Source organism: Trichoderma aggressivum (assembly GCF_033847375.1).
Source record: "Trichoderma aggressivum f. europaeum strain CBS 100526 chromosome Unknown scaffold_012, whole genome shotgun sequence".
Lineage (NCBI taxonomy): Eukaryota > Fungi > Ascomycota > Sordariomycetes > Hypocreales > Hypocreaceae > Trichoderma > Trichoderma aggressivum.
The window spans coordinates 736597-758712 of record NW_026946378.1 but is presented as its reverse complement, the minus strand read 5'-3'; the positions used below and the strand labels follow the sequence as shown (position 1 = coordinate 758712).

At 51.6% G+C, this 22116-nt stretch overlaps 9 protein-coding genes across 9 annotated transcripts; 4 read left to right on the top strand and 5 right to left on the bottom strand.

The window, feature by feature from the left end:
• Positions 1 to 1080: 1080 nt before the first annotated feature.
• Triagg1_4106 (uncharacterized protein) lies at positions 1081 to 4686 on the top strand (the record flags this gene model as incomplete). The annotated part of the gene is made up of 5 exons (XM_062898473.1): positions 1081 to 1572; positions 1654 to 2689; positions 2742 to 2982; positions 3037 to 3141; positions 3192 to 4686. The coding sequence occupies 5 exons, from the start codon at positions 1081 to 1083 to the stop codon at positions 4684 to 4686; spliced, it is 3369 nt and encodes a 1122-aa protein (XP_062757126.1).
• A 2314-nt stretch (positions 4687 to 7000) lies between these two features.
• On the top strand, positions 7001 to 8509 carry Triagg1_4105 (uncharacterized protein; the record flags this gene model as incomplete). The annotated part of the gene is made up of 2 exons (XM_062898472.1): positions 7001 to 7391; positions 7458 to 8509. 2 exons carry the CDS (start codon positions 7001 to 7003, stop codon positions 8507 to 8509), a joined length of 1443 nt encoding a protein of 480 aa, XP_062757125.1.
• A 408-nt stretch (positions 8510 to 8917) lies between these two features.
• Positions 8918 to 10538, bottom strand: Triagg1_4104 (uncharacterized protein; the record flags this gene model as incomplete). Its single annotated transcript, XM_062898471.1, has 3 exons — positions 8918 to 9116; positions 9202 to 10010; positions 10089 to 10538. 3 exons carry the CDS (start codon positions 10536 to 10538, stop codon positions 8918 to 8920), a joined length of 1458 nt encoding a protein of 485 aa, XP_062757124.1.
• Positions 10539 to 11388: 850 nt separating this feature from the next.
• Triagg1_4103 (uncharacterized protein) lies at positions 11389 to 12525 on the top strand (the record flags this gene model as incomplete). Its single annotated transcript, XM_062898470.1, has 1 exon — positions 11389 to 12525. One exon carries the CDS (start codon positions 11389 to 11391, stop codon positions 12523 to 12525), a length of 1137 nt encoding a protein of 378 aa, XP_062757123.1.
• Positions 12526 to 12962: 437 nt separating this feature from the next.
• Positions 12963 to 14069, top strand: Triagg1_4102 (uncharacterized protein; the record flags this gene model as incomplete). Its single annotated transcript, XM_062898469.1, has 2 exons — positions 12963 to 13411; positions 13466 to 14069. The coding sequence occupies 2 exons, from the start codon at positions 12963 to 12965 to the stop codon at positions 14067 to 14069; spliced, it is 1053 nt and encodes a 350-aa protein (XP_062757122.1).
• Positions 14070 to 14163: 94 nt separating this feature from the next.
• On the bottom strand, positions 14164 to 14974 carry Triagg1_4101 (uncharacterized protein; the record flags this gene model as incomplete). The annotated part of the gene is made up of 2 exons (XM_062898468.1): positions 14164 to 14830; positions 14889 to 14974. The coding sequence occupies 2 exons, from the start codon at positions 14972 to 14974 to the stop codon at positions 14164 to 14166; spliced, it is 753 nt and encodes a 250-aa protein (XP_062757121.1).
• Positions 14975 to 15895: 921 nt separating this feature from the next.
• On the bottom strand, positions 15896 to 17086 carry Triagg1_4100 (uncharacterized protein; the record flags this gene model as incomplete). The annotated part of the gene is made up of 1 exon (XM_062898467.1): positions 15896 to 17086. One exon carries the CDS (start codon positions 17084 to 17086, stop codon positions 15896 to 15898), a length of 1191 nt encoding a protein of 396 aa, XP_062757120.1.
• Positions 17087 to 18037: 951 nt separating this feature from the next.
• On the bottom strand, positions 18038 to 18925 carry Triagg1_4099 (uncharacterized protein; the record flags this gene model as incomplete). The annotated part of the gene is made up of 1 exon (XM_062898466.1): positions 18038 to 18925. One exon carries the CDS (start codon positions 18923 to 18925, stop codon positions 18038 to 18040), a length of 888 nt encoding a protein of 295 aa, XP_062757119.1.
• Positions 18926 to 19500: 575 nt separating this feature from the next.
• Positions 19501 to 21948, bottom strand: Triagg1_4098 (uncharacterized protein; the record flags this gene model as incomplete). The annotated part of the gene is made up of 2 exons (XM_062898463.1): positions 19501 to 20390; positions 20895 to 21948. 2 exons carry the CDS (start codon positions 21946 to 21948, stop codon positions 19501 to 19503), a joined length of 1944 nt encoding a protein of 647 aa, XP_062757118.1.
• Positions 21949 to 22116: the final 168 nt, after the last annotated feature.

Genomic DNA, 22116 nt, shown 5'->3' with positions numbered 1-22116 from the left:
GCCTGAAGCGCATCACTGTGATATTGGTGATTGACGATGGGATTTCCGATTTTGGAGGGGCAGGTCCACGCAGCCTGGGAGTCGGCCATTTGCATTGCGGGTTCGGTAATGTAGGGGCCTGAGACGTTGAAGCTTTGTTTGATGCGGGAGTGAAGGATTGGATGGAAGAAGCGTGGTTTCTAACTGCCATGAGGATATGCGAGGCGGACACTTGTATGTCATTACTCGCAGTGTCTCAAGATTGTGAGACAAGGCGCCCAGGGCATTTTGAGGGTATCCACGACGGCTGATGTGTTTCAATCATTGTGTTGTGATGGTAAGAGACAATTGCCACGCAAATACAATGTGGTTTCTATTTATGTGTATCTTTAATTATCCGTTAATTCAAGGGAACGGCTGGTAGCCGTCGCTAGTTGGCGAAGAGTATTATATTAATAGCATCAAAGAGATGAAAAGCTGTGCATCTTTAATCTAGGTAATTGTATCTACTAGCTACTATCGCTGCTCTTTCTTGTATCTGCCGCTATCTCTACAATTTTCTAGTATTTGCTATTTCTAGTATCACAGTCAAGCTTGAGATACGGGATGCTGGTAGCCAAGTTTGGCGTGCACTTTGGCTTCATTACCTTAATACCCAGCCCAGCAGCTGGCGGATTGTTACTTGGCCTCAAAGACCACAGATGAACTTAGTTATGTTGATAGAATAATGATGAGACATCCATTAGGAAATTGAATTGGGTTACATCATTATCGGCCTTTTGTGCTACTACCTATCAATTTCTTCCAAGCTAACTTAGTACCTGGTAGTAGATATTGACGTTGAGTCTCTAGGAGTAGTGCTGGAAGGAGCATCAAGCCTCTTTCCACAGCTATTATCTAGACGAGCTCGCTTGCTGCAGATTGACCGCCTTCATTCTGCACATCCCACAATTCTCTTGCCAAACTTAATTACAACAACTCCTCAAAGCTGTTCCCGTACATGGTAGTGAAAAATCGACATGCGCATACTCATTGCTTTCACCCAACAACGACAGAAGCGAGTCATCACATTCTACGATCTCACACTACGCATACGCAAAGATGCCTTCTCAAATAGGTGTCAACTTAACGCCTCCAAATACTGGTGCTGGATTTGGTGGCCCAGCTCCCATCGAGAGTCTATCTGACTTTGGATGGGCAATCAACGACACCGGCATCGGCAACCCATTCCCCATGATTCCAGAACTGTCCTCTCCAAAAATAAGAGATGACCGTCGTACACTTGACAGCAAGCAAGCAATCTCTGAGGCAGTGTTGTCAGAGGGCTTTACCTTTCCGCCCAGAGATCTACCTCGCCCCGGCCAATTCACCAATACTCAACGGCACAGTCTGTTTCCAAAGCCCCCGAGTCCTCCGCCTCCAAAGCCAAAATTAACTCTATCTGGTTCTCCACCAAAGGACAGAATCATGGATTCAATCACCAGAGCTTCACCCTTGGACTTGCCAGAGATATGTCTCTCAGGAAACCCAATAGACGCAGAGGTTGTCCATACGCATGGAGGTGAAGCAGAGGTCTCTCAACCAGACAAAAATGTAAGATGGCGCGGGCTCAGCAATTCTTCTTTTGGATGACTCACTCTTCTGAATAACAAGGCCATATCTAACAAAGTGCAGAAGTCGATCTTGTTCATGTCTCCTCGTATTACCAAGCCCAAAGTCTTGCCTGACTCTCAGAGCCACGAGACGGACAAGACCACCAGACTAATGTCGCCACCAAAGCTTGCATCTTCGCCGCCAACACAAAGGAATGATGATAACAACCTATTCAAATCCATTGGTCACAATGTGGTCACTCGTGGACAAGATGACCCATCCACTGCGCCGAGAATGAAGGGAAGCAATAACACAAAGAGCCGAAATGCACAACGCCAGCACACCCCAAGCATTTGTGGCGATCTGGAACTTCCTACATACCGCAGTCCGATGGAATCGCGGCACAAACATCCCAAAAATTATGAACACAGACCAATTGTTGTTCTCTCTCGCGACACACATGAACGGCCATCCCACCAGCGGTCCGGTTCCACCACAAGCAGCAACATCTCCAAGAAACGGTCGCGCGTTCACAAATCATCCCCAAAGTCAAAACAGAGTCGCGATCAAAGGGCAATTCAACATATTACTCATTTTTGGAATCAGTGTATCCAACTTGCAGAAGAAGAAACTGAGGCGGCTAGGTCAAAGCTCGGGAAGCTTGAAAAGATTCTTCAAGGTGAACGGGAGAAGCTTGGAGATATAGGAAGGTCACTGGAAGAGAAGAGCACACAGTTGTCTGACGCTCAAAAGCGTTACAACGCGCTGCTCGAGAATAATAACAAAGTGGCCGAAGAGAAAGAGGGGTTGGCTTCTGAACTCACGTCCGTGAAGGAGCAATTGTCGGAAGAGAAGAAGCAAGGGAAGCTTGCTAAAGATAAATATGACTCCTACCGACGTAAGCTCAATGAGACCATCGGGGAGCAAGGAGTTCTCTTTCGGCGTGCGGAAACGTATTATAAAGACACGATGGACCAGCTGCAAAAAGAGAACGAACGCAAAACGGCATCCTCGGATGCAGTCGATGAAGCTTTGAAAAACAGCCTCAAGATCCGCGAGGAGATGAAGAAATGCATGGACGAGTACCGCATGCAAATGCAAAAAGATGTTCAAAAGAGTAAGACATCGGCTGTGAATGCCATCGTGATGTTTAACTGATCAGGCAACAGAGGACCAGGTCATATCAGAGCTTAAGGAAAAGCTGAACCTCCAAGAAGCTTTATGGGCCCAGGAGAAAACATTTGCCGACAAACTGAGTGCTCAAACAAAAGAGCAAGACTCAGTACATCAGTGCGTTTGGGCGTTGAAGGCCAAGGTGGATTCATTGATAGCACATCATGACTTCCAAAGCGAACAACGTGAATTCGATGCTAGGTCGAGTACGCAAATGATGAGCGCGCTGAATTCGAAGTACTTGGCTCTCACTTTTATTCTGCAAATCCATTCCTTCTGACATTTTGACAGGTTGGATTCTCTGCTCACAGGTGGAAATCAGCTCGCGTCCAAGATGCTTTCGCAAGAGGATCTTGAGCTCAAGCTGGCTATCGCCGAAAAGAACATTGGCAAGAGGTGAGGATTATGTAAATCCAACGGTCTTTTCATGGCTTACACAACAGTAGCTTATTGCCGGCAATTTCTTCACTGGAGAGTGGGCAAAGCAACGTTTCAGAAGCAATTTCACAGTTAGGGGGATCAGTTGGGCAAGATCTCGACCGCTTCAAAGGGGAGGCAAGCCGGATTGTGAAGGCATTGGAACAAGACGAAAAAGGGACCAGCGCAAGATTTCGAGAGCTGTCAGACCATATTCAGAACTTTGACTGCAGTTTGAAGAATGCAGTGGGCTCTTGTGAAAACATTGGCCAGAAATTTGACGTCCTCGCAGGCAACGGACAAAGCAATCAGCGCGAGACAATCAATATGCTACAAGGTATCTTGCAGCAGATGTCAGCGCACGAGAATAAGTCCAACGAAACGGATCGACAGCGTCAACATGCGTATGAACAGCTCGCCAAAAAGGTGGAAGCAATGGTATCTGAAGCAATGAAAAACGGGGAGGACACCATAAAGCCGTTGAACAACGCCATTGCCAATCTTCGAGCCACTTTGGGACAGGGGCTTGGGCAGGAGAGAGAGAAGATGGCGCAATTGCTTCAAGCCAATGAGAATGTTTTGAATGTTTTAACAACCCATATCGGCGAACAGAAGCATATCACGACTCAGACTGACGACAAAACTTCCGAGTTACAAGCGACATTGGAAAACGAGCGGGAGATGACTGCTCAACTAAGAAACAAAATCCAAGCATTTGAGCAGAAAGCTGAAGAAGCTGAAATTCTCCGAAATGGATGGCTCAAGGATATTCAAACAATTGACAAGATGCGATCACAGCTCAAGGCCGTCGCGATGCGAGTATCGGAGGTCGAAGACTGCGACAAAAAGCTGGACAGAGTCATGGAGATCAGTGGATCCATACAATCATCAGCCAGCTACCTGGCAACGGAAGAGGAGTGGGTTCAGCTAGAGATTACAGACAGAATGCCGAATCCAGCTGTCTCGGAAGTAGTGACATCCTGCGAAGTTAATACGACACCATTGCCTCTCTCGGCCGAAACCAACGGCGCGGCAGAAACTCAGCCATCGATCAAGGAAGATGCTATGAGCCGCAAGGTCACAGTTCACAGTCCTGATCCAGGTGAGAGATCGCCGTCACCTCCACTAACCGTGATGCAAGAGCAAAAGCGTCGTCGTGAAGTCACTCAACTCAAGTCGATTCTCAAAAGCCACGCCCTCCCCGACACAATCGAACCAAGCAGCTTGGAAGGACATCCCGCTCGACCACAGACTAACCATAGCAAAGCCAGTCAGGCCACGAACGGCTCTCTCAACAAGTCTCAATCTGCTTCGGCCAAGGAGATGGTTGCTGAAATCCGCTCGAGGTTGATTCAGCACAACCACACCTGGACCTTTCCAACCGTTGCCGATTTCGAGAGGGACATTCAACTATCCAGCAAGAAAAGACAAGCACCTCAGGGCAACCTAGTGTCTTTAGAATCTCTTGAAGCCACTTCCCGAGAGGTTAAGAAGCCCAGAACTGAGCACTATATCGAGGAATAAAGTTCAGGGAGGAAGCACGGAGGATGGTTGGTCCGCAGATGCCTATGTGTACTCCTCCTATAGGTGGAAGGAGCTTGTAATTTGAAGGCGGGCGCTTTATTTTGGTAGCAACTCACTGTTCCACAGCTAGAATGGGGAAATGATCAAACGTGGAAATATTTGGGAGTGAATTTTTATTCCAATCAGACCAGATATCGTGACCTGTCAGCGCATCGAGCGCAATGCCAGCCCATCCCCAAACTCCAGAAATGCTCTTCATATTGATACATGTACAATAGGTGGCCGCAGGTTCGAATAACCAGACGACCCGCAACCCAATCATTATTTTCCCGCCCCTGAGGTGTATAGTTTGAATTTTACATTGCTCAGAAATATCTTTATTTGGATCGCTTTTTCGTTTCGAGGAACAAGACCTTTTTGCGGACTAAAGAGCGATAGGGAATCAGCATTGGCGTGGGGGAAAGAAGATGCGCATCTGACGGAGGATGGTTCGTACCTATCGGGTCGTATTTCAGCATGCCCATCATGGGCGCCGTTCTGGGCCGCTTGAAGGTGTAGAAGAAGCCGGTCATGGCCATGGAGATGAGCCGGACGTTGATCAATCTTGCCTTTGCTGCGAGGATGTTAGCGGTTGTTTATTGCTTATTGCGCACAGAATCAGAAGTTCCACTGCGCATTGAGTGAGGAGCTCACCTTTCTTGGCCATTGTGTCGATATCTCCAGCGCTCGAAAGATGTCGTTCGATGGGTCCCTCGCGATAGCATCGTAAATCCCTAGCAATAGCGGGATGGTGCATCCGGGTTAAAATACCGCCGAATTCCGACAACTTGGGCTGTGGGATTTCTTATGTAAGAATGGATCCTTCAACCCCCTGCAGAGACCGACCGGGAGCTCGAAATTATAACGTTATGGAGCCTCGCGCCGATAGCGGCTGACCCGTGCCCCGAATCCTGCCATATTCAGAGCTAGGCCTGCAGCTCGGGGTCCATCCCGTCACCAGCGGCGCGAGCATTATCACCGGTGAAGGAGGGAAAAGAAATTACCATATCAGCTTTACGCAGGAATTGTCTCTGTTTTGCGTGTCTGCCCGGTATCCATTTGGCGGTGATTTTTAGGACTATGTAAGCCTGTATTGGTACCTAGCACGTACTGTAGTTTAGAAGATAAAGGGTGCGGCGGCCAAAGTAAAGTACTTGGGGGAAAAGCCACGAGGAACGAACGTTCTCAAGCCAACAAAATCCATCCATCCATCCACAATCCTTTCTAACAGCTGGTAGCGCTCCAGCGACACTCGCGCCCTCCATCGGTGCTCTACTATATTACGTTTTATTTCTTCTATCTTCTCTTTTCTATTTTCCTTGATTTTTCATCAATCGTCGTAATAATTCCGGCACCATGTCGAGGGCGCTGTTGACGAGAAACGCGGCGCTGCCTACTGGGAGGGCACTGCTAGGTGTGTCACGGATAGCTGGTAGGTTGTCTGAGTTTCTCTTTTTTTTCCCCCGTCTCGCCATCCATTTTCACCTGTTTGCGCCGCTTCAATGTCCTCTATTCACCTCTCCGGTACGTCATCATCACGCTTCACCCAGCCATTGGAGCGAGGGATCACGGGCAATTATACGGGCCAAGGGAGCAAACCAGCTTCAGCTCCCAAGAAGCCTCTCTTTTGTCCGCACTCAACATGCAACAAACAGAAACCACCGACTAAATCAAGCACTCCATGCCCTGCATCATGCTCCCACAAACTACCCCCAATGCCGCAGCTATCCCCAGATCCACCAATCTCGATAGGGCGTGCCAGACGATGCGTGGAGCGACTGATGCGCTGATTTTTTTCTGTTTCTGCGTGTCATGGATCCTGGATGAGGTGTGGTGGTGAATCCCCTTGTGGGCAATGGCTCGGGCCTAACAGCAGCCAAAAGAAGCGCGCAGATCCCGTGGATTCCCTACCGCTGGGTAACCATCAGCCGACAGTTTCCATGTTTGGGGGGGATCTCGGGGTCCAGACTACTCCAGACGCAGAGCATTGAAAGCAGCTCCACTCCTCTCCAACAGACTCTTCCCCGTGATTTTCTCTTCTTCTTTTCTTCTTCTTTTTTTATACGTCTCCAACATTTTTGAAAGACTTCTCTTTTTTTTTTTTTTTTTGGTTTTACACAATTCTTTTCGCCAACTGACACCAAAACAAAAAGGTCTGGAAGCCGCCGGTCATCGGCGATCGCTACTCACACCTTGTGCCCCGCCATCGACAACTTCTCAACCCCACCATCACCATCGCAGATTCGTTCCTCGATCCTTCTCAACTACCGCGAAAATGGGCCGGCTCAACATCAACAACATCAACCCGCACGTCCGCGCGGCCGAATACGCCGTCCGTGGCGAGCTCGCCGTCAAGTCGGAGGAGCTGCGTGCCCAGCTCAGCAAGGGCGCCACCGGCCTGCCCTTTGACCAGGTCATCTCGGCCAACATCGGCAACCCCCAGCAGCTGGACCAGAAGCCCATCACCTTCTTCCGCCAGGTCCTCAGCCTGCTGGAGAACCCGCAGCTCCTCGAGAAGGAGGATGTCTTGATCAACGGCCTGGGCTACAAGACGGACGTTGTTGAGCGTGCCAAGTGGCTGCTCAAGCACTGCGGCTCTGTTGGTGCCTACAGCGCCAGCAGCGGTGTATACGCCATCAAGGAGAGCATCGCCAAGTTCCTCGAGAGTGAGTGCCGTTCCTTTCTGATACGGAGCTGAAGTCGGCTTACTGACACAACTTGTTGCTTTACAGGAAGAGATGGCTTCCCCGCCAACCCTGCCAACATCTACCTCTCTGCCGGTGCCTCGTCCGGTGTCAACACCCTTCTTCACATCCTCGCCGAGTCTCCCAAGTCCGGCGTGCTCGTCCCCATCCCCCAATACCCTCTCTACACCGCCACCCTCTCCGTCCTCAACGCCACCTGCGTTCCCTACTACCTCGACGAGTCCAAGGCCTGGGGCACCGACCTCGAGGCCATCCGTTCCTCTTATGAAAAGGCCAAGTCCGAGGGTGTCGATGTCCGCTGCATCGTCATCATCAACCCTGGCAACCCCACTGGAGCCTCTCTGTCCGAGGCTGATGTTCGCTCCGTGATCGACTTCGCCAGCAAGGAGAAGCTCGTCATCATGGCCGACGAGGTCTACCAGACCAACGTCTTCATCGGCCAGTTCCACAGCTTCAAGGGTGTTCTCCGCAAGCTGCAGCAGGAGAACCCCGGAAAGTACGACGACGTCGAGCTGGCCTCTCTCCACAGTGTCTCCAAGGGCATGGTGGGCGAGTGCGGTCACCGTGGTGGCTACTTTGAGCTTGTCGGGTTCGACCCCGAAGTCGAAGCCACCATTTACAAGTTCGTCTCCATCATGCTCTGCTCTCCCGTCATTGGCCAATGCCTCGTCGAGCTCATGGTCAACCCTCCCCAACCCGGCGAGCCCTCGTTCGAGCTCTACGACAAGGAGTACAACGGCATTGCCAACGGCCTCCGCGAGCGCGCCAACGCCCTCCACAAGGCCTTTGACCAGATGGAGGGCGTCGAGTGCGGCGAGCCCCAGGGTGCCATGTACCTCTTCCCCACCATCACCCTTCCCCAGAGGGCCATTGACGCTGCCACTGCCGAGGGCCGCAAGCCTGACGAGTTCTACTGCATGAGACTGCTCGAGGCCACCGGCGTCTGCGTCGTCCCCGGCAGCGGCTTCGGGCAGCGGGAGGGCACCCTGCACTTCCGCACCACCTTCCTTGCCCCTGGAACCGAGTGGGTGAGCCGGATCACCAAGTTCCACCAGGAGTTTATGGACAAGTACAGGTAAATGCCGTGTACAGCAAAATACTGTTTCAAAAATAGGGTAGAGGTGTTTTTTTAAAAGGGACTGTGAGCGAGATTTGGATATTTTTATCGCGTGGGTGGATAGAGAATAATATAGTAGAAAATGATAGAATGTCTTGTAAAAAACAACTGGGTGACGTGTACTTACAACAAAACATTTCACAGCATCAAATTAGCCCCTCGTTGTGGTGTTTTTGGATTTATTCTTTGTGTCTGTTTTGCTTGTTTATTTATTTTATCTGTTGCACAACGACTCATGTCTAAAACGAGTACGATACAACCTCATGGGCGAAACTTGCAGTTTTGCAAGTTTCCCCCCATGACGCAGCCCCTTTCTTCCTCTTTTTTCCCCCCATCAAAGCCATTTCATTACTTCCATGCTACATTACGCTCATGCTCTCTCGCTACCCCTTAGTCTGACAGCCTGGCCGTACTTTTGCAGCTTCGTAATCAACTGATCGCCCTGGCGGACGACGTCCTGGTACTGCTTGTTCTTGTCGTCGGGACGGTTGGTCTCGATGACGCCCTTGCCGGTGACGCGGTCAATGGTGCAAGGGATGCGGCCGGCAGCGATGAATCGAGCCAGATCGCTAATATCAAACGTTTATTAGTAACATTCATCAACAAATGTAAAAGAGAAAAAAAATTGCAAAAAATGTATGTGTAAAAACTCACCGGTCCAAAAAGTCGACCGTGACGCCAAAGTCGTTGGCCATGCTTTCTAATCCGACGACGCGGTAGCTCTGCAGCAGCTGCTGATAGGCGCGGAGGCGCATCTCGCGGATGAACCAGCTCTTGTGCTCGTGCAGGTAGCGGTCGTGGTTGAGGAACTGCTCCTCGACGGAGGCGAGGGACTGGAAAAAGGTCTTGTAGTTGCCGTTGTACAGGCTGCTGACGAGCAGGGCGAGGGGGCTAAAGTCAATGGCCATCTCGGCCTCGGGCTGGTCGGTGCTGGTGCCCAGGGTGGTCAGGTTGACCGCCGTGGTGGCCGCCGCCTTGGGGAGCTTATCGCCCGCGGAGTCGTCGGCGCCGGGGCCCGCGCTGAGGGCGCCGCTGAGGGCCAGCAGCTTGTCCTCGCCGTCGCCCATGATGGCCTTGATCTCGGGGGCGTCGACGACCTTGGACTTGAAGTCGACGCGCTTGAGGGAGACGGAGCCGGCGAGGACCGAGTAGACGACGAGGTTGGAGTAGGTGCAGAGTTCGTAGCTGGTGAATGTGGAGAGGGAGTCGAGCAGGAGCGGCGCGGCGGTGTTGTAGGCGCGGACGGTGATGAGGTGCAGGCCCTCGTAGGCCTTGAGGCGGTTGCGGCGGTCCCAGTCGCCGCCCGTCTCGACGAGCGTCTTGGCCCGCTCGACCTGCTTCCCGACGAGGGGCTTGTCGCCGTAGAAGAGCCCCATGCGTATTATGGCCAGCACCAGGTCGATCTTGGTGCCCAGGATGCCCGTCTTTTCGAACAAGCTCTCGAACTCGGCAATTGCTTTGTCCTGCATGGAACAATGTCAAGAGTTAGCTCGGCTCGGCTCAGCCCTACAAACAACCCATCTTATCATGTATAATCGCACCTTGTCGCCCACTCGAGCCCAAAAGTCGGCTCGCTTGCCCTTGGCCGCCATGACCTCTGTGTCACCGGCCTGCTCCTCGGCCTCGTCCTGCTCCTTCTGGAAGTCGGCCAGCTCCTTGTCGTTGTCCTCCTTCAGCTTGTTGTATAGGTCCTCGTCCCACGGCAGGTTGACGGCCCCCGTCGCAGCCTTGGTCGCCACCATGCTGGATTTCCGGCTGGGGGGCCTGCCCGGTGCCGAGGAGCTGCTCTCGCCCACGGCGTTGAGGATGCCCTCGATGGGGTGGGCCAGGTAGCGGTAGAAGGGCGCCATCTTGTCCTGGGCGATGGCGTCTTGCAGGGCCTTGACGGCGGCCAGCTGGGACTGTTTGGAGGCATAGCCGTTTGTGAGGGTGAAGACGTGCTGGGACAGCGGCAGCAGAGGCCACTTGACGTACTGGGGATCTGCGCCCATGGTGAGTGACGGCGGCTGTGCTGGATGTTGGATTGAGGGCCAAGGTCGAGCTGTCGGGGAATCGAGAGGGAGTGACTTGTTTGGTATGATGGAGAGCGAAGGCGGATGAATGACGGAGTTGGTGATGGTGTTTGTAGTGCCTTGTTCGAAGCTCCAGCAAGGCCCAGCACTAGGGCGCTTGAAGCCTAGCGAGCTGCTGGCCTGGGCGCAAGGCTTCAGCAGGACACGCACCACTACAGATGCTGCTGTAGCTGTAACTGTAATGGATTGGCTGGATTACCTCATCTGCCCCTCAATCGAGATGCGGCGGCCGTAGTGCTACCCTGGAGCCAGACATCTCCAAAAAAAACCGGGGACGAGCTCAATGCCAACCTGCGGACGTTGTCTCTATTCCAATGATAGCTTCAACCTCTTCATTGCCCCGATATCCATCTCACGGCGCAGATACTGTACAGTAATGATGCCAAGCTTTCACATGACCAATTCGTGGGTAATCAGCATCTACTTTTAGCTCCTCATCGCCCATGCAAGGCGCCTCGCTATTCAGCCTCACTGCCGCATCCCTGCCCACCCGGTCAGCTTCTTATATTACGTCCGCTTGCCATTCAACTGGCCCCAGAAGTATATCAATCAAGACGTGTACTCGTATTTCTTTGACCTGGCCTGATCTTTTCCTTGTATGCCATGTTTGCCGCCTAGTTGTCTCCAATATCTGTCCTTGTTATCGTCGTCTCTCCCTCTACATATACGAGAGCCTACATACTCCGCACCACATCACCCTGTTCATCATACATCATACATCACACATCGTCCTTCCCCTCGACAACGCCAAAACCAACAGTCACCGACCATGGTCAAGTTCTCTCAACTCCCCTATGAGCTCCGTGAAAAGATATGGCTGGACACCATAGAGCCTCGCCTCGTCGGTCTGGTCCCCCATCGAGTCGGCAAAGGCCAATGGAGCGTGAAAAGCACAGCTCGTCCGCCCGTGGCCATGCATGTCAACGCAGAGTCTCGCCGTATCGTGAGCAAATACTACAACAACCTGGAAACCCGCAGTGTTGAAAATCACAAAACCACCGGGCACTACGGGGAGTGGCCTGTTGTTCTGGATGTATCGCCGCAGCACATCTTATTCAACTTTGAACTCGATACTCTTCACTTTGCCGACACGGCGCCTCCCGATAAGCCTCTGCCAGATGTCGAGGCGAGGATCAAGCCGAAAATTCCCACAAATGCACTGGATCTTCTTATCCTTAAAGAGTCCTTGGACGCATTTCAAGGGCCTGGCTTCAGGCTGATGCTCAACGCTTATGATCGTCTCCAGGACTGGCCCTATCTCCTCGAGGCAAAGGACGTCAGCAATGGTTCCGTTCACAGCGGAGATCCGACGCTGCTCAACTGGACTCGCATCCATTACGTGCGCTTTGACTTTAACATCTTTCTGTCGGATCTCGCCATCTGGTGGGGGTTCATGCATCCGTTTGTCTTGTGGATGCAGCAGGCCGTAAACCATGTCGAGGCCCCGGACGACCCGATAAGGAGCTGCGATCTCGTCATGGTCAACGGCCGAGGCGGCAAGCGGAAGCTGCAGAAAACATTGCGCCTCGCGCTTCGTCCAGAGAAGGAGGCCGATGAAGCGTATCAATCTCTGTCTCCTATTGAGCGGCTGGAGCAGTACGGTGCGGTGGTCTTCGAGGAGGTGCTGCCTACGCCCGAAGGCAAGGCCATTCTCTTCGAAGTTGTCGATCCCCTCATCGGAGGCGAGGCCATTTCCAAGTGGAAGCAGTTCTCTATGGGTCAGAGGCTTGGGAGATCGCCTCATCTCGCTGTTCTTCCGAGAACGACGGCTTTTGGGTCGGACATGGCGGTGTTGTGGCACATGGCCAAAGGGAGACGGGGACTGGCTCACGGTGAGATGTCTCCTGTTCATGGCCTGTGCCTTGCAGATTATGGAAGAGATGGTGGCTTCCGCGGCAAGATTTGATCAGTCTTTTTCTTTTACCATTTACTGCTATGACGACTATTGGACACATCTGGGACTGCAAGGAGCGGGTTATCTGGTTTATATGGGAGGTTGAGGCTCTCTCGACTCTTCGTTGTAATGATAACGACTGTTACGATACAAACTCGAACAAACAACTATCAAGATAATTGAATGTGATCTAGAGAAAATATTCATTCAATCATGTTTCCGCCGTGTGTCTCCCTCTTGGCTCATCTCTTGGCTTCCCAACCTCCGTGCATGTACGTGTGGTGGGTGCGAGAGTGTAACCATCGCATCTTTGTCAGCCAGGGGCACGGACAAGCAAACGGTGGTTGTGACGGTTCCTGTGCTTTCCAAGAATCTAACCCTCACACACATCTTCATCTTAGTTCTACTGTCCTATCCTGTCACCAACGACTTCAACAACTCCTTGCATCATGACCACTTCATATTCGGAATATTCCAATGATGCGGAAATTGCCGGCTTCTTTACGACGAAGACGTCAGCCGCTCGTTCTGCATGCGACGCTCGAGCAAGGGAACTCGTCGGAGGCAGCGTCGTTCCTGTCGAAGTGCAAGGCGCCTGTAGCTATTCAGTCTATGCTGGGCCTGACCTTGAATATGTCGTCCAGTTCCGGCTCAAGTCCCTGAAGCTCAAGACAGAGACTACCGCACTGGCGTGCAAGATATACGGAGCTCTGGCGCCCGAGGTCTCATTCGAAGGCGAGATAGGAGATGAGATTGAAGGGAAAGAGCCTCTATATGTATACTTGATGCGTCGTATACAAGGCATCACCCACTTGGACTTCATCTTGGCACATGGCTTCCCCGAGAACTCGCACGAAAACTTTGCCCGGCGCAAGACTTTTATGGCAGATGTAGCGCGGTTGGTAAACCCCATGTAAAACATTTATAGGGGCATTTAGCTGATGGCCTGTAGCTTCTTTGCGATCTCGTGGAAAACCCCCCAGAAAGTCGACTCTGCGTATCGGGACCAACTAGGCCAGACATATCTCAAGGAGCTACGACTTTTGCTCTCTACCTTGCCAAGTCGCTTCCATTCCATCATCGAGCATTGCATTAGATCGATGGATGATGTTATGTCCTTGCCAATGGTGCTTCTCCACCAAGACTTTAGCACCTGCAACATCATGGTCGACGAGACGTCGTGTCATCTGGTTGGCATCATTGACTGGGCAGAAGCTGAGATCTGCCCGTTTGGCCTAAATCTTGAGACGCTGCAAGCTTTTACAGGCAAGCTCCATATTCAGGACGGCTGGACACGTTTCCAAGATTATGCCGACTTACAGGATACATTTTGGGATATTTTCACAAAGGAGGTGGGAGGCTTGACGGAGGCCAAGATGCAAGCTATCAAGCTGGCTAGGGTCACGGGCTTACTGCTTTCTGATGGCTTCACTAGGCGGCTTGCAAATGAGACTCCTGCCGTTCCCATTGGTGATGATGAGCAGGGGCGCTACAACATGCTATCTCTGGATGGATTTCTGATCATTCCAGCAACCAGGTTCGAGGATCTTGACTGAGATGCCGGATTAGTGACGGATACAAATGGCTCGAGAACAGAATGTGTACTGAATGCTAGCCATGGAACAATACAGCAGTGAAGCTGAGCGTGGATTAAATAACGCCTGCATCAGTGAGAGCCATCTTTAGATCATCAACACTCTCCAACTTGGGAAGCGGTTTGCCGGCATTGAAGACCTTGTGGTTACCGGTTTTCATCTTTGAGTGAGTCTCGTTTGCCTGGCAAACACGCGGGTTCCCATGATTGACCTCGAACTTCCAACCAGTGATCCTGGATGGAGTGCACCCCTTCAAGGCTGATGACTCGAGCATGACAGTCCCCTCATCCAGAATGAGCTCCGACATGGAATGATCGCCACAACCACTGAGCACCTGAAGGCCAATGAGGTCTTGCAAATCATTCATAGTCAGGTAATTAGCAAAACCCTCCAAGAAACCCTCCCCAACAGCAGAAAGATCGGGCATTGTCCCGTCCTGGTACTCATACGCGCACACGCCATCCTTTCTGAGGACAAACATGTGTCCATGGACAGTGGCAGGATCGATTGTTTCGACCTGTGTGACCTTTGCCCAGCGACCCTTGGGTTCTTGAAAGTCCGCGCCTAGCAAGATGGTATCCTCAGGTATCTTGAAATGGCCGTGGATCAGATGAACGCCCAGAGCATTCTGAGCATTGTATCGAACGAACAGTGCAGCGAGGTTCTGGAGATGCTCGCTTGCGACAGGAGGTTGATGAGCATCGTCGCGTAAGCTGTTGTACCTAGGTGGAATGATGTTAGCCATCTCCTGTAGGTAGTGCCTTGGCGGTGGCTTCTTACAGTTCGCGGCTTTCCGAAAAGCTTCGAATCCCCAAGGCTCTTTCAAGAGCAGGAATAAGGGGAGGTCCAGCTACGAGCGCTGCCATGTTGAATAAGTAGGTGCTTGTTGAAGTCTCTTGTCAAACAATGAATTGATTCGTGATGGATGACCGGAAGGAAAAGCAGCAGACTTCTTGGAGGGTATTTATATCCCAGCAGAGATGAAGATGATGGGCTGGGTGACGGGCAGCAGCCGTTTGATCACTCCTTCTTGCCATGCGAAGAATACATCACGCAGATGGAATGCAAGCAGCACCGTGAGGTTATTCGCCGACATGTAGCCTACCGAGTAGATGTGGACCAACATTCATGTTGTTGGATGTACATTTTCCTGCACGCAGGCAAGCCATGGCAGGCCAAGGCCGAGAGGACACGACGAGAGGCACAAGTTAATGGAACTTTGTTGCAGATTTGCGACTATGGAGCGAACGCTGGGCCACCACTGGCTGCCGGATTTTGTCATGGTGTCCCTCATCCAACTACATGGCTCTTGTGGGATTCTCTCACTATACGACGACTAGACAGTACGGTGGGTAGGGATTGTATAGTGCGAATCTGAACCTTGAATTCCTGCTTGGAAGGACGGACAGATGGGCAGTGCGTTTGTTACTTTGGTAGGTCTTGATCATCTGTTTGATTTAGGACCCTGGAACCTTGCAGCTAGGTATGTACGGAATATCATATAAAAGAGCTGAGAGCTGGCACGGAAACAGGCTCCCGGCCAGAGTGAGTTGGCAATGCAGGTAACCGCCTTTTGTTGAGCAGCTTAAGCAAGCAGCCTTTTGTTGAGCTGATGAACGGAACCGGAATTACATCCTGAAGCTACTAGGTAGTGAGCTTGATAGTTGCTGAAACTATCCTGCATCTTTGATAGATTCCCATCCACTTGAGATACTAGGTAGGTATAGGTATATTATTTATTAATACACTGTTTCTTACATATCACTCTAATAATCTTGCATCCATCTTCAGGATGGTTTATTCCCTTCTTCTTCCACCAGCTTCTTTGCCCCCTTCTTTGATTTCTGTAGCTCAATAAGCCCTCGAATAAACATTCGAGGCAACTTCAGCAGCAGTTTTTGGTCCTTGTCTTCCAGAATAATATCAGCCGCCCTGATGTAATTGCCCGCGAATGCATTCCAAGCCTGTCTCTCGATTGGAGATGTCCCAAGAGGCTTTGGAAGATACGGGTCGTTAATCCCGGCCGCTTCAACGGCTTTTGACACCCCGGCTTCATCCTTGGTAATCGGCTGAACTTGGTTAAAATCTAGAACCCATAGCTCTGTGCTGATCATTGTAAGTGCTGGCCTCATTGGATCACTGCCGAGCACAAATTCGACATCGCGAGCGTCAGTCTCAGCCGCCCAATGCATAAGCGCCATAGCTACGCCTATCCTGCCGGCCATCATCTTGATGTCCAATTGTAGGTCCGCCATCTGGTTGAGATGAAGCTTGAAGTTTCGCAAAGAGAAGAAGAGTCTTTCGCTTTTGCCCTCTAGTGAACCGAGGTACACTCTCACCAAGCACTCCTTGTTCGACGCATCTCTAAGCGCGGCCTCTTTGATCCGTGGCGCGCAATACTTTTCAATCAGCAAATTTCGAGCACGTTCAGGTAACGGAGCGATCCTCTGTGTGACGAGGACGCTGGTGGGTACATGGCACAAATCTTGAGCCGCCTGGGCTACCTCTGGGCGGTTCTTGAAATAGAGGTTGTTCTCTTTTGGGGAATAGTAATAGCAGCAAGGAATTCGAACTTCTGTAAACTCCCAGTTTTGAAAATGTCTTTCGATCGAGCGGTGCATGTGGAAATCGTTCCAGAGGGACATGTGATCGTTCTTGGCTAATTTAATAACAGAGGAACTCTTCTCCTGTGCAAGAACAACGCCGCAAGCACCGGCGCCAATCTTTGTGTAAGAATTCTCTGTGGGCTGGACTTCTCGGGGCGCGTAAGACCTCTTAAGTGAAAGCAACCGGCGAAGTTCTGGATCTTTGCGGCCGAGACTACCGGGATCTGGCTTGGTGGTCGATGAAACTTTGGCAAGGCCCTCGAATAGAGAGACCAGGCTGAGGTCAACTGGCATATCTTTGTCATTTGCAAGCAACGGCAATGCAGGACAGCCGTTGGTACTAGCGAGTGGTCTTTTGTTTGGAGCCATCATGTATGGATGTCGAAGAATGTTGTTGAAATCAGAATCTGCATTTTTTGGAGGGGGAGAGCTTGATGATAATGGTTTGTTTATATATTCTGCGAAAGAGGGCGGTAGATGCCGGCTTGTTTATGATTTACAAAAGCTTTTTCTTCAAAGCTAATATGTGTTTTATACTTTGGATACCATATGAGCGGGCCTGATTTAAAGTGTCCTTGGCTGGGACTTGGAGTACTCTTTGTAAAAGATTCAATGGCATATAATAAAGTATTTTTACTTCATCTACCTTATCTACCATTAGTACCTAGTAGTACCTAGTAAGTACAATCTACTACTAAGGTACCTATAATGTCGATACTCGGCCGTAAAATCGGAGACAACATATAGTAGTTGCCAAAGCGGCTCGCAGCCTCCTGTCTATGCGCGTCGAGCTTGTCTGGGTAGAGCACATTCAACAGAACCCATTTCGCCCAGGAGTGTGGACAGGTGTTGTTCCTGTGGGCCCGATGGTTCGACGGTTTCGACTCAGCGCTGGATTCGACAACAAACCAACACTTCTCAACGAGTTCGACATACTCATTCTGCTCAACCATATAGTAGGTACTACTATCTACTACATCTACTACATCTACTACATCTACTACATCTACTACATCTACTACATCTACTACATCTACTACATCTACTACATCTACTACATCTACTACAACTACTATATCTACTACAACTACTATATCTACTACAACTACTATATCTACTATAACTACTACATTTACTATAACTACTACATCTACTACAACCACTACATCTACTTGATCCATCACGTCTATCAAATATACACAGATGATTCAATCATCGAAAAGTCTCTTATTTCTTCCAATTACACGTCTCATCACTATTCATCAAGTCAACATACACATCCTCAACCCATACACTCCATCCATCACCCCCTGAACAACCTCCTCACCCCTCCAGCGAATACCCAACATCACCACTCTCACTCCCCAGCTTCACCAACCTCTCCCTCATCCCCTCCGCCCTCCTCCTCTCCCCCTCCCCCTCCACCCCCGAGAAATCAACACCATCAACCCATCCCCCAACCCCATGCTGCAACACATTCCTCGCCCGCAACTTGCTCCCCCCAACATGTCCCACCGACCCATGCAGCGTCACCCTCTCCTTCTTCGCATCATACACCCCCCGATGCAAGATATTGTTATTGTAAAACGCGATATCCCCCGCCTCCAGCTTCACAACAACCTGCCCCGGCATCTCCCCCTCAAACGGCCCAGCCCTCCTCTCAACCTCCGTCCTCGCCCTCCGATGCGACCCCGGCACCAAAACAAGCGACTCATCCTCCCACAGCGCAAAGTTATACTGCGCGTGAAACGCAGGCCGTCCCAGCCTCTCCATCTCCTCCTCCGCCGACGCCTCCGCCGCAATGTCGTCCCGATGCCACCGCAGCTCAAAGTCCTCGTCCGGCCTCACCAGCATGTTGAACAGCTCCATCACCAGCTCCTCGTCCTCGCACTGCAGCAGCTCCCTCACGATGCTCAAGATCTCCTCGGAAAAGTACAGCGCCGTAAACGTCTCGTGGCCCGGCATCTGCGGCTTCATCAGGTGCTGCACGCCCCAGATGCCCTTTTCCAGCGCCTCCTCGTGGTTCCACGGCGGGAACTGCTTTCCCACCGTCCGCACGTGAGGCCACTGGCCGCTGCGGGCGAGCTGCTCTGCTTTGCGGCTGGCGGTGCGCAGGGCCTCGAGTTTGGAGGGGGAGACGATGGATTTGACGACGACGAAGCCGTCGCGCTGGAGGTTGGCCAGGTGGGAAGATGTACTTTGCGCAGGCATGATGTATGTGTGTTGTGACTTTTGAATTGCCAGAGGTTTCTTTCTTTATACTTTGAGTAGATATGAGGAGAGAGTTGAAACCCAAGGTAGATGTCTGTTGAAGGTTGAACATGCATCTACTCCGTACACTTATATCACAAGATGCGGGGCTGGCTAAATCCTTCTACCGTGATCAAAGTCGAGTTATTATACGAAGCCCCCTCAAGATTTCACATGCATCCCACGACTAGTTCCACGCTCTATTCACAACTAAAAACTCCATTTTCCTTCCTCCAGCTTTCAGCCACGGCGGCACAGCCTGTAGATCAACATCCCAAACGAGCAAACGCAGCACCTCCGACTCAAACCGAACCGAGGCCACCGAATATCGGTTCGATATGAGCAAACAGTCAAGTAAAAAACCGGGGCAACATACGATCCTTTCCCTCTCTTCTCTCTGGTTTCACACAATAAAATCGTAGTGATTTGCTATTTCAAATCTCCATACGGAGTAGTTCTGCTCTAAACAAGTCAAATGCAACGTGCCATCCCAACCCGCCCCCCATCTTTTCAATCCCATCCTTCACCACCCAGCATCACACGCTCTCCGGCCACCGCACGATAAATCCCTTAACCGTCTTCTGCACATCCAAATCGCCCGGGTCGTTTTCAAACAGCGGCTTCTCCAGCTTCTTCTCCAAAACCTGCTCCACCTCGAACCCTGCCTCGCGCGCCACGTCGAAAAAGCCCATGTCCAAGTCCTTCTTCCACGGCCTGTACGAGGTGAAGAAGACGTAAGCCGCGCTATCCCGCGAAACCTTCATCGTCTCCCTGATCGTCTTGACCAAGGCGCCATGTTCCGAGTGTCGGAAGAGCAGATCCGCGAGAATCAGCACGTCGAAACGCTTTTCTGCGACCGGTAAACTTGAACCATCTTCAACGGATGAGAGACGGGCAATGAGAGGCACCGGATCTCCACCCCAGACAAACCCAGCCGCATCAACCGCCTTTGCAATGTGGCCCTTTGGCCCTGTCGTCTCATCACACTCATCAATGTTCTTCTGCATGTTCATGACGAGATCCGGATCAGGGAAATCAGTCATGACAACTTTCTTTGCTCCAAGAATGCCAGCCACGAGTGAAGGGAGTCCCGACGCAGCTCCAAGCTCCAAGACGGTCTTGCCCCGTACCCGTGCAGGGTCCTCCTCAAAGTAGTCCGATATGATCTTTGCGCCGTTCCATAGATGATGTGCCTCCGTAGGGCTGTGGCCAACCAAGTGCAAAACAACCTCCTTGCCGCTTCCCATGGTGAAAATTTGCTTCGTTGGCGGAGGGGTAGAGGGGTAGTAGTCTTCGGGATCGTCCATCAGGCCCCCCGTGCCATAGTCGTCGCCCTGTTCCATGTCGACGGAGTGAAAGGGGATTGGAGAGAGTGGTGTGTTGGCGAAAGAATGATCAGCAGAGTGAGCTTGTCGAGGCTCAACGACTGGATGCCAAATTTCAGCTGTTGTAGTGCGAAGAGCCGGGAGATTTCTCCTTTCTGAATGATTCGGTGGTTCGTGCTGCTATCCAAGATATAATCCAAGAGACCGGTTCTGTGATGTCACAGCTAAGAAATCAGGCGTGTTGTCATCTATCAATCTCCAACTTTGACGAGTCCAAGTCACATCTCTCATTTTTTTGGGTGTTGGTGGGGTGAGTTTTGCAAGCGCCGCCCTCACAGTGTGAGATCCAGCCCAAGGACCGACAGCCACCTGTTTTGATAGTTGAGCAGTCGTGAAATCACGAGCGTCAAGGGGGTGTCCAGAAGTCGTCCTCATTTGTTCGCAACAACGGCATTCCACAGCCATGATTGAAGCTGAGCATGTCGAGAAGCATGCGTCTTCAACTCCAAATCATTGTAGACAGACAGATGAAAACCCAGCGCCTTCGATACGCCGCATCCATCTTCAAGGCCCAAACCGCTGTCTGGCCAACTCTCTCAGCATACTCACCGTCTCGTCCTCCCTCTCCTGCCACGCCCTCCTCTTCTCCGCAATCTCCTCTCTCCTCGCTCTCTCCATCTCTTCCCGTCGAATCTCCCTCTCCGATTTGCGCCGCTGCTCCTTCTCCTTTGCCTTCTTGTAATCTTCCACGCTGTCACCTCCTCCCATCAGTTCGCTATCACGCACTTCTCCGCCAGGGCTCTTTTCTCGAAATGACCGCATCTTCTCATTGACCTCTTGTCGCTTCTCCAGCTTGCGTTCACGGGTACCCGCCTCGGCGCGAGGCACCAAGTCTTCAAGACGCTCCTTTTGCAGCTTCCGGTCAGCTTTGCGGGCAGCGCGTAGATCTTCCCGATCAGCCTCTCTGGATTCCGCGACAAGCTCATCGCGTAAAGCAAGGTCATCCTTGGTCGGAATTCCAACGCCAGCCCGACGACCTCCGGCCGATGCGCCCGGAAGCACAGGGCCGTAGTCCTCGTCCTCGTCCTCGGTCCCGGCGCTGTCGGGATGCCCGGCTTCCCGTGGTGCATCTCGTGGTGAATGTTGCTGCTCTGGCTGTCTCTTGGGTAATGGGTCCCGCTCAAGGATACGCTGGAACATGTCGGGATCATACCACCCCTCAGCCAGCTCTCCGCGATTCCACTTGCCCACGAAGCTCTTCCACCGACCACGAATCTCCCGATCATCCATGTCCTCGATGGACCGTTGCTTCTGCAGGCTCAGGTATTCGCCAAAGAGCGCCTCAAACGCCCCGAGGTCATCCTTTGAAAGCTGTCGAGCCCCATATGGCAGCGCTACCGCCACTTGGCTCGCCTGTTTGCTTGCACGACTCGATGAGCCATGGTGCCCATCAGATGAGCGCGGCCTTCGAGGCTCCCTCTCCCTGTCTCTCCTCCTGGGTGACGTCCTTCTCCTGCGCTCCCCGGAGTGCCTCTGCGGGCTTCCATCCGGTGACCGAGATCTATTGTCGCGGTGGCGCCGTGAGCCTCCTTCCTGGTGTGAATGGCGATGACGCGATTCATGTCCGTCGCGTGTCGAAATCCTGGAAGACTGAGGCATGTTGATTACTCCGTAGACCGTGTGAGCATATAATATGAGGCACTGCACGCCAAGAGGATGCTGATGAGACTTCCAAAAAAAAAAAAGAAGAAGAAGAAGAAGCGGGTAATTAGGATGACCAATCTCAGCTCGTGTCGCAATTATAGCAAATCTGAAAAGTCGCACTGA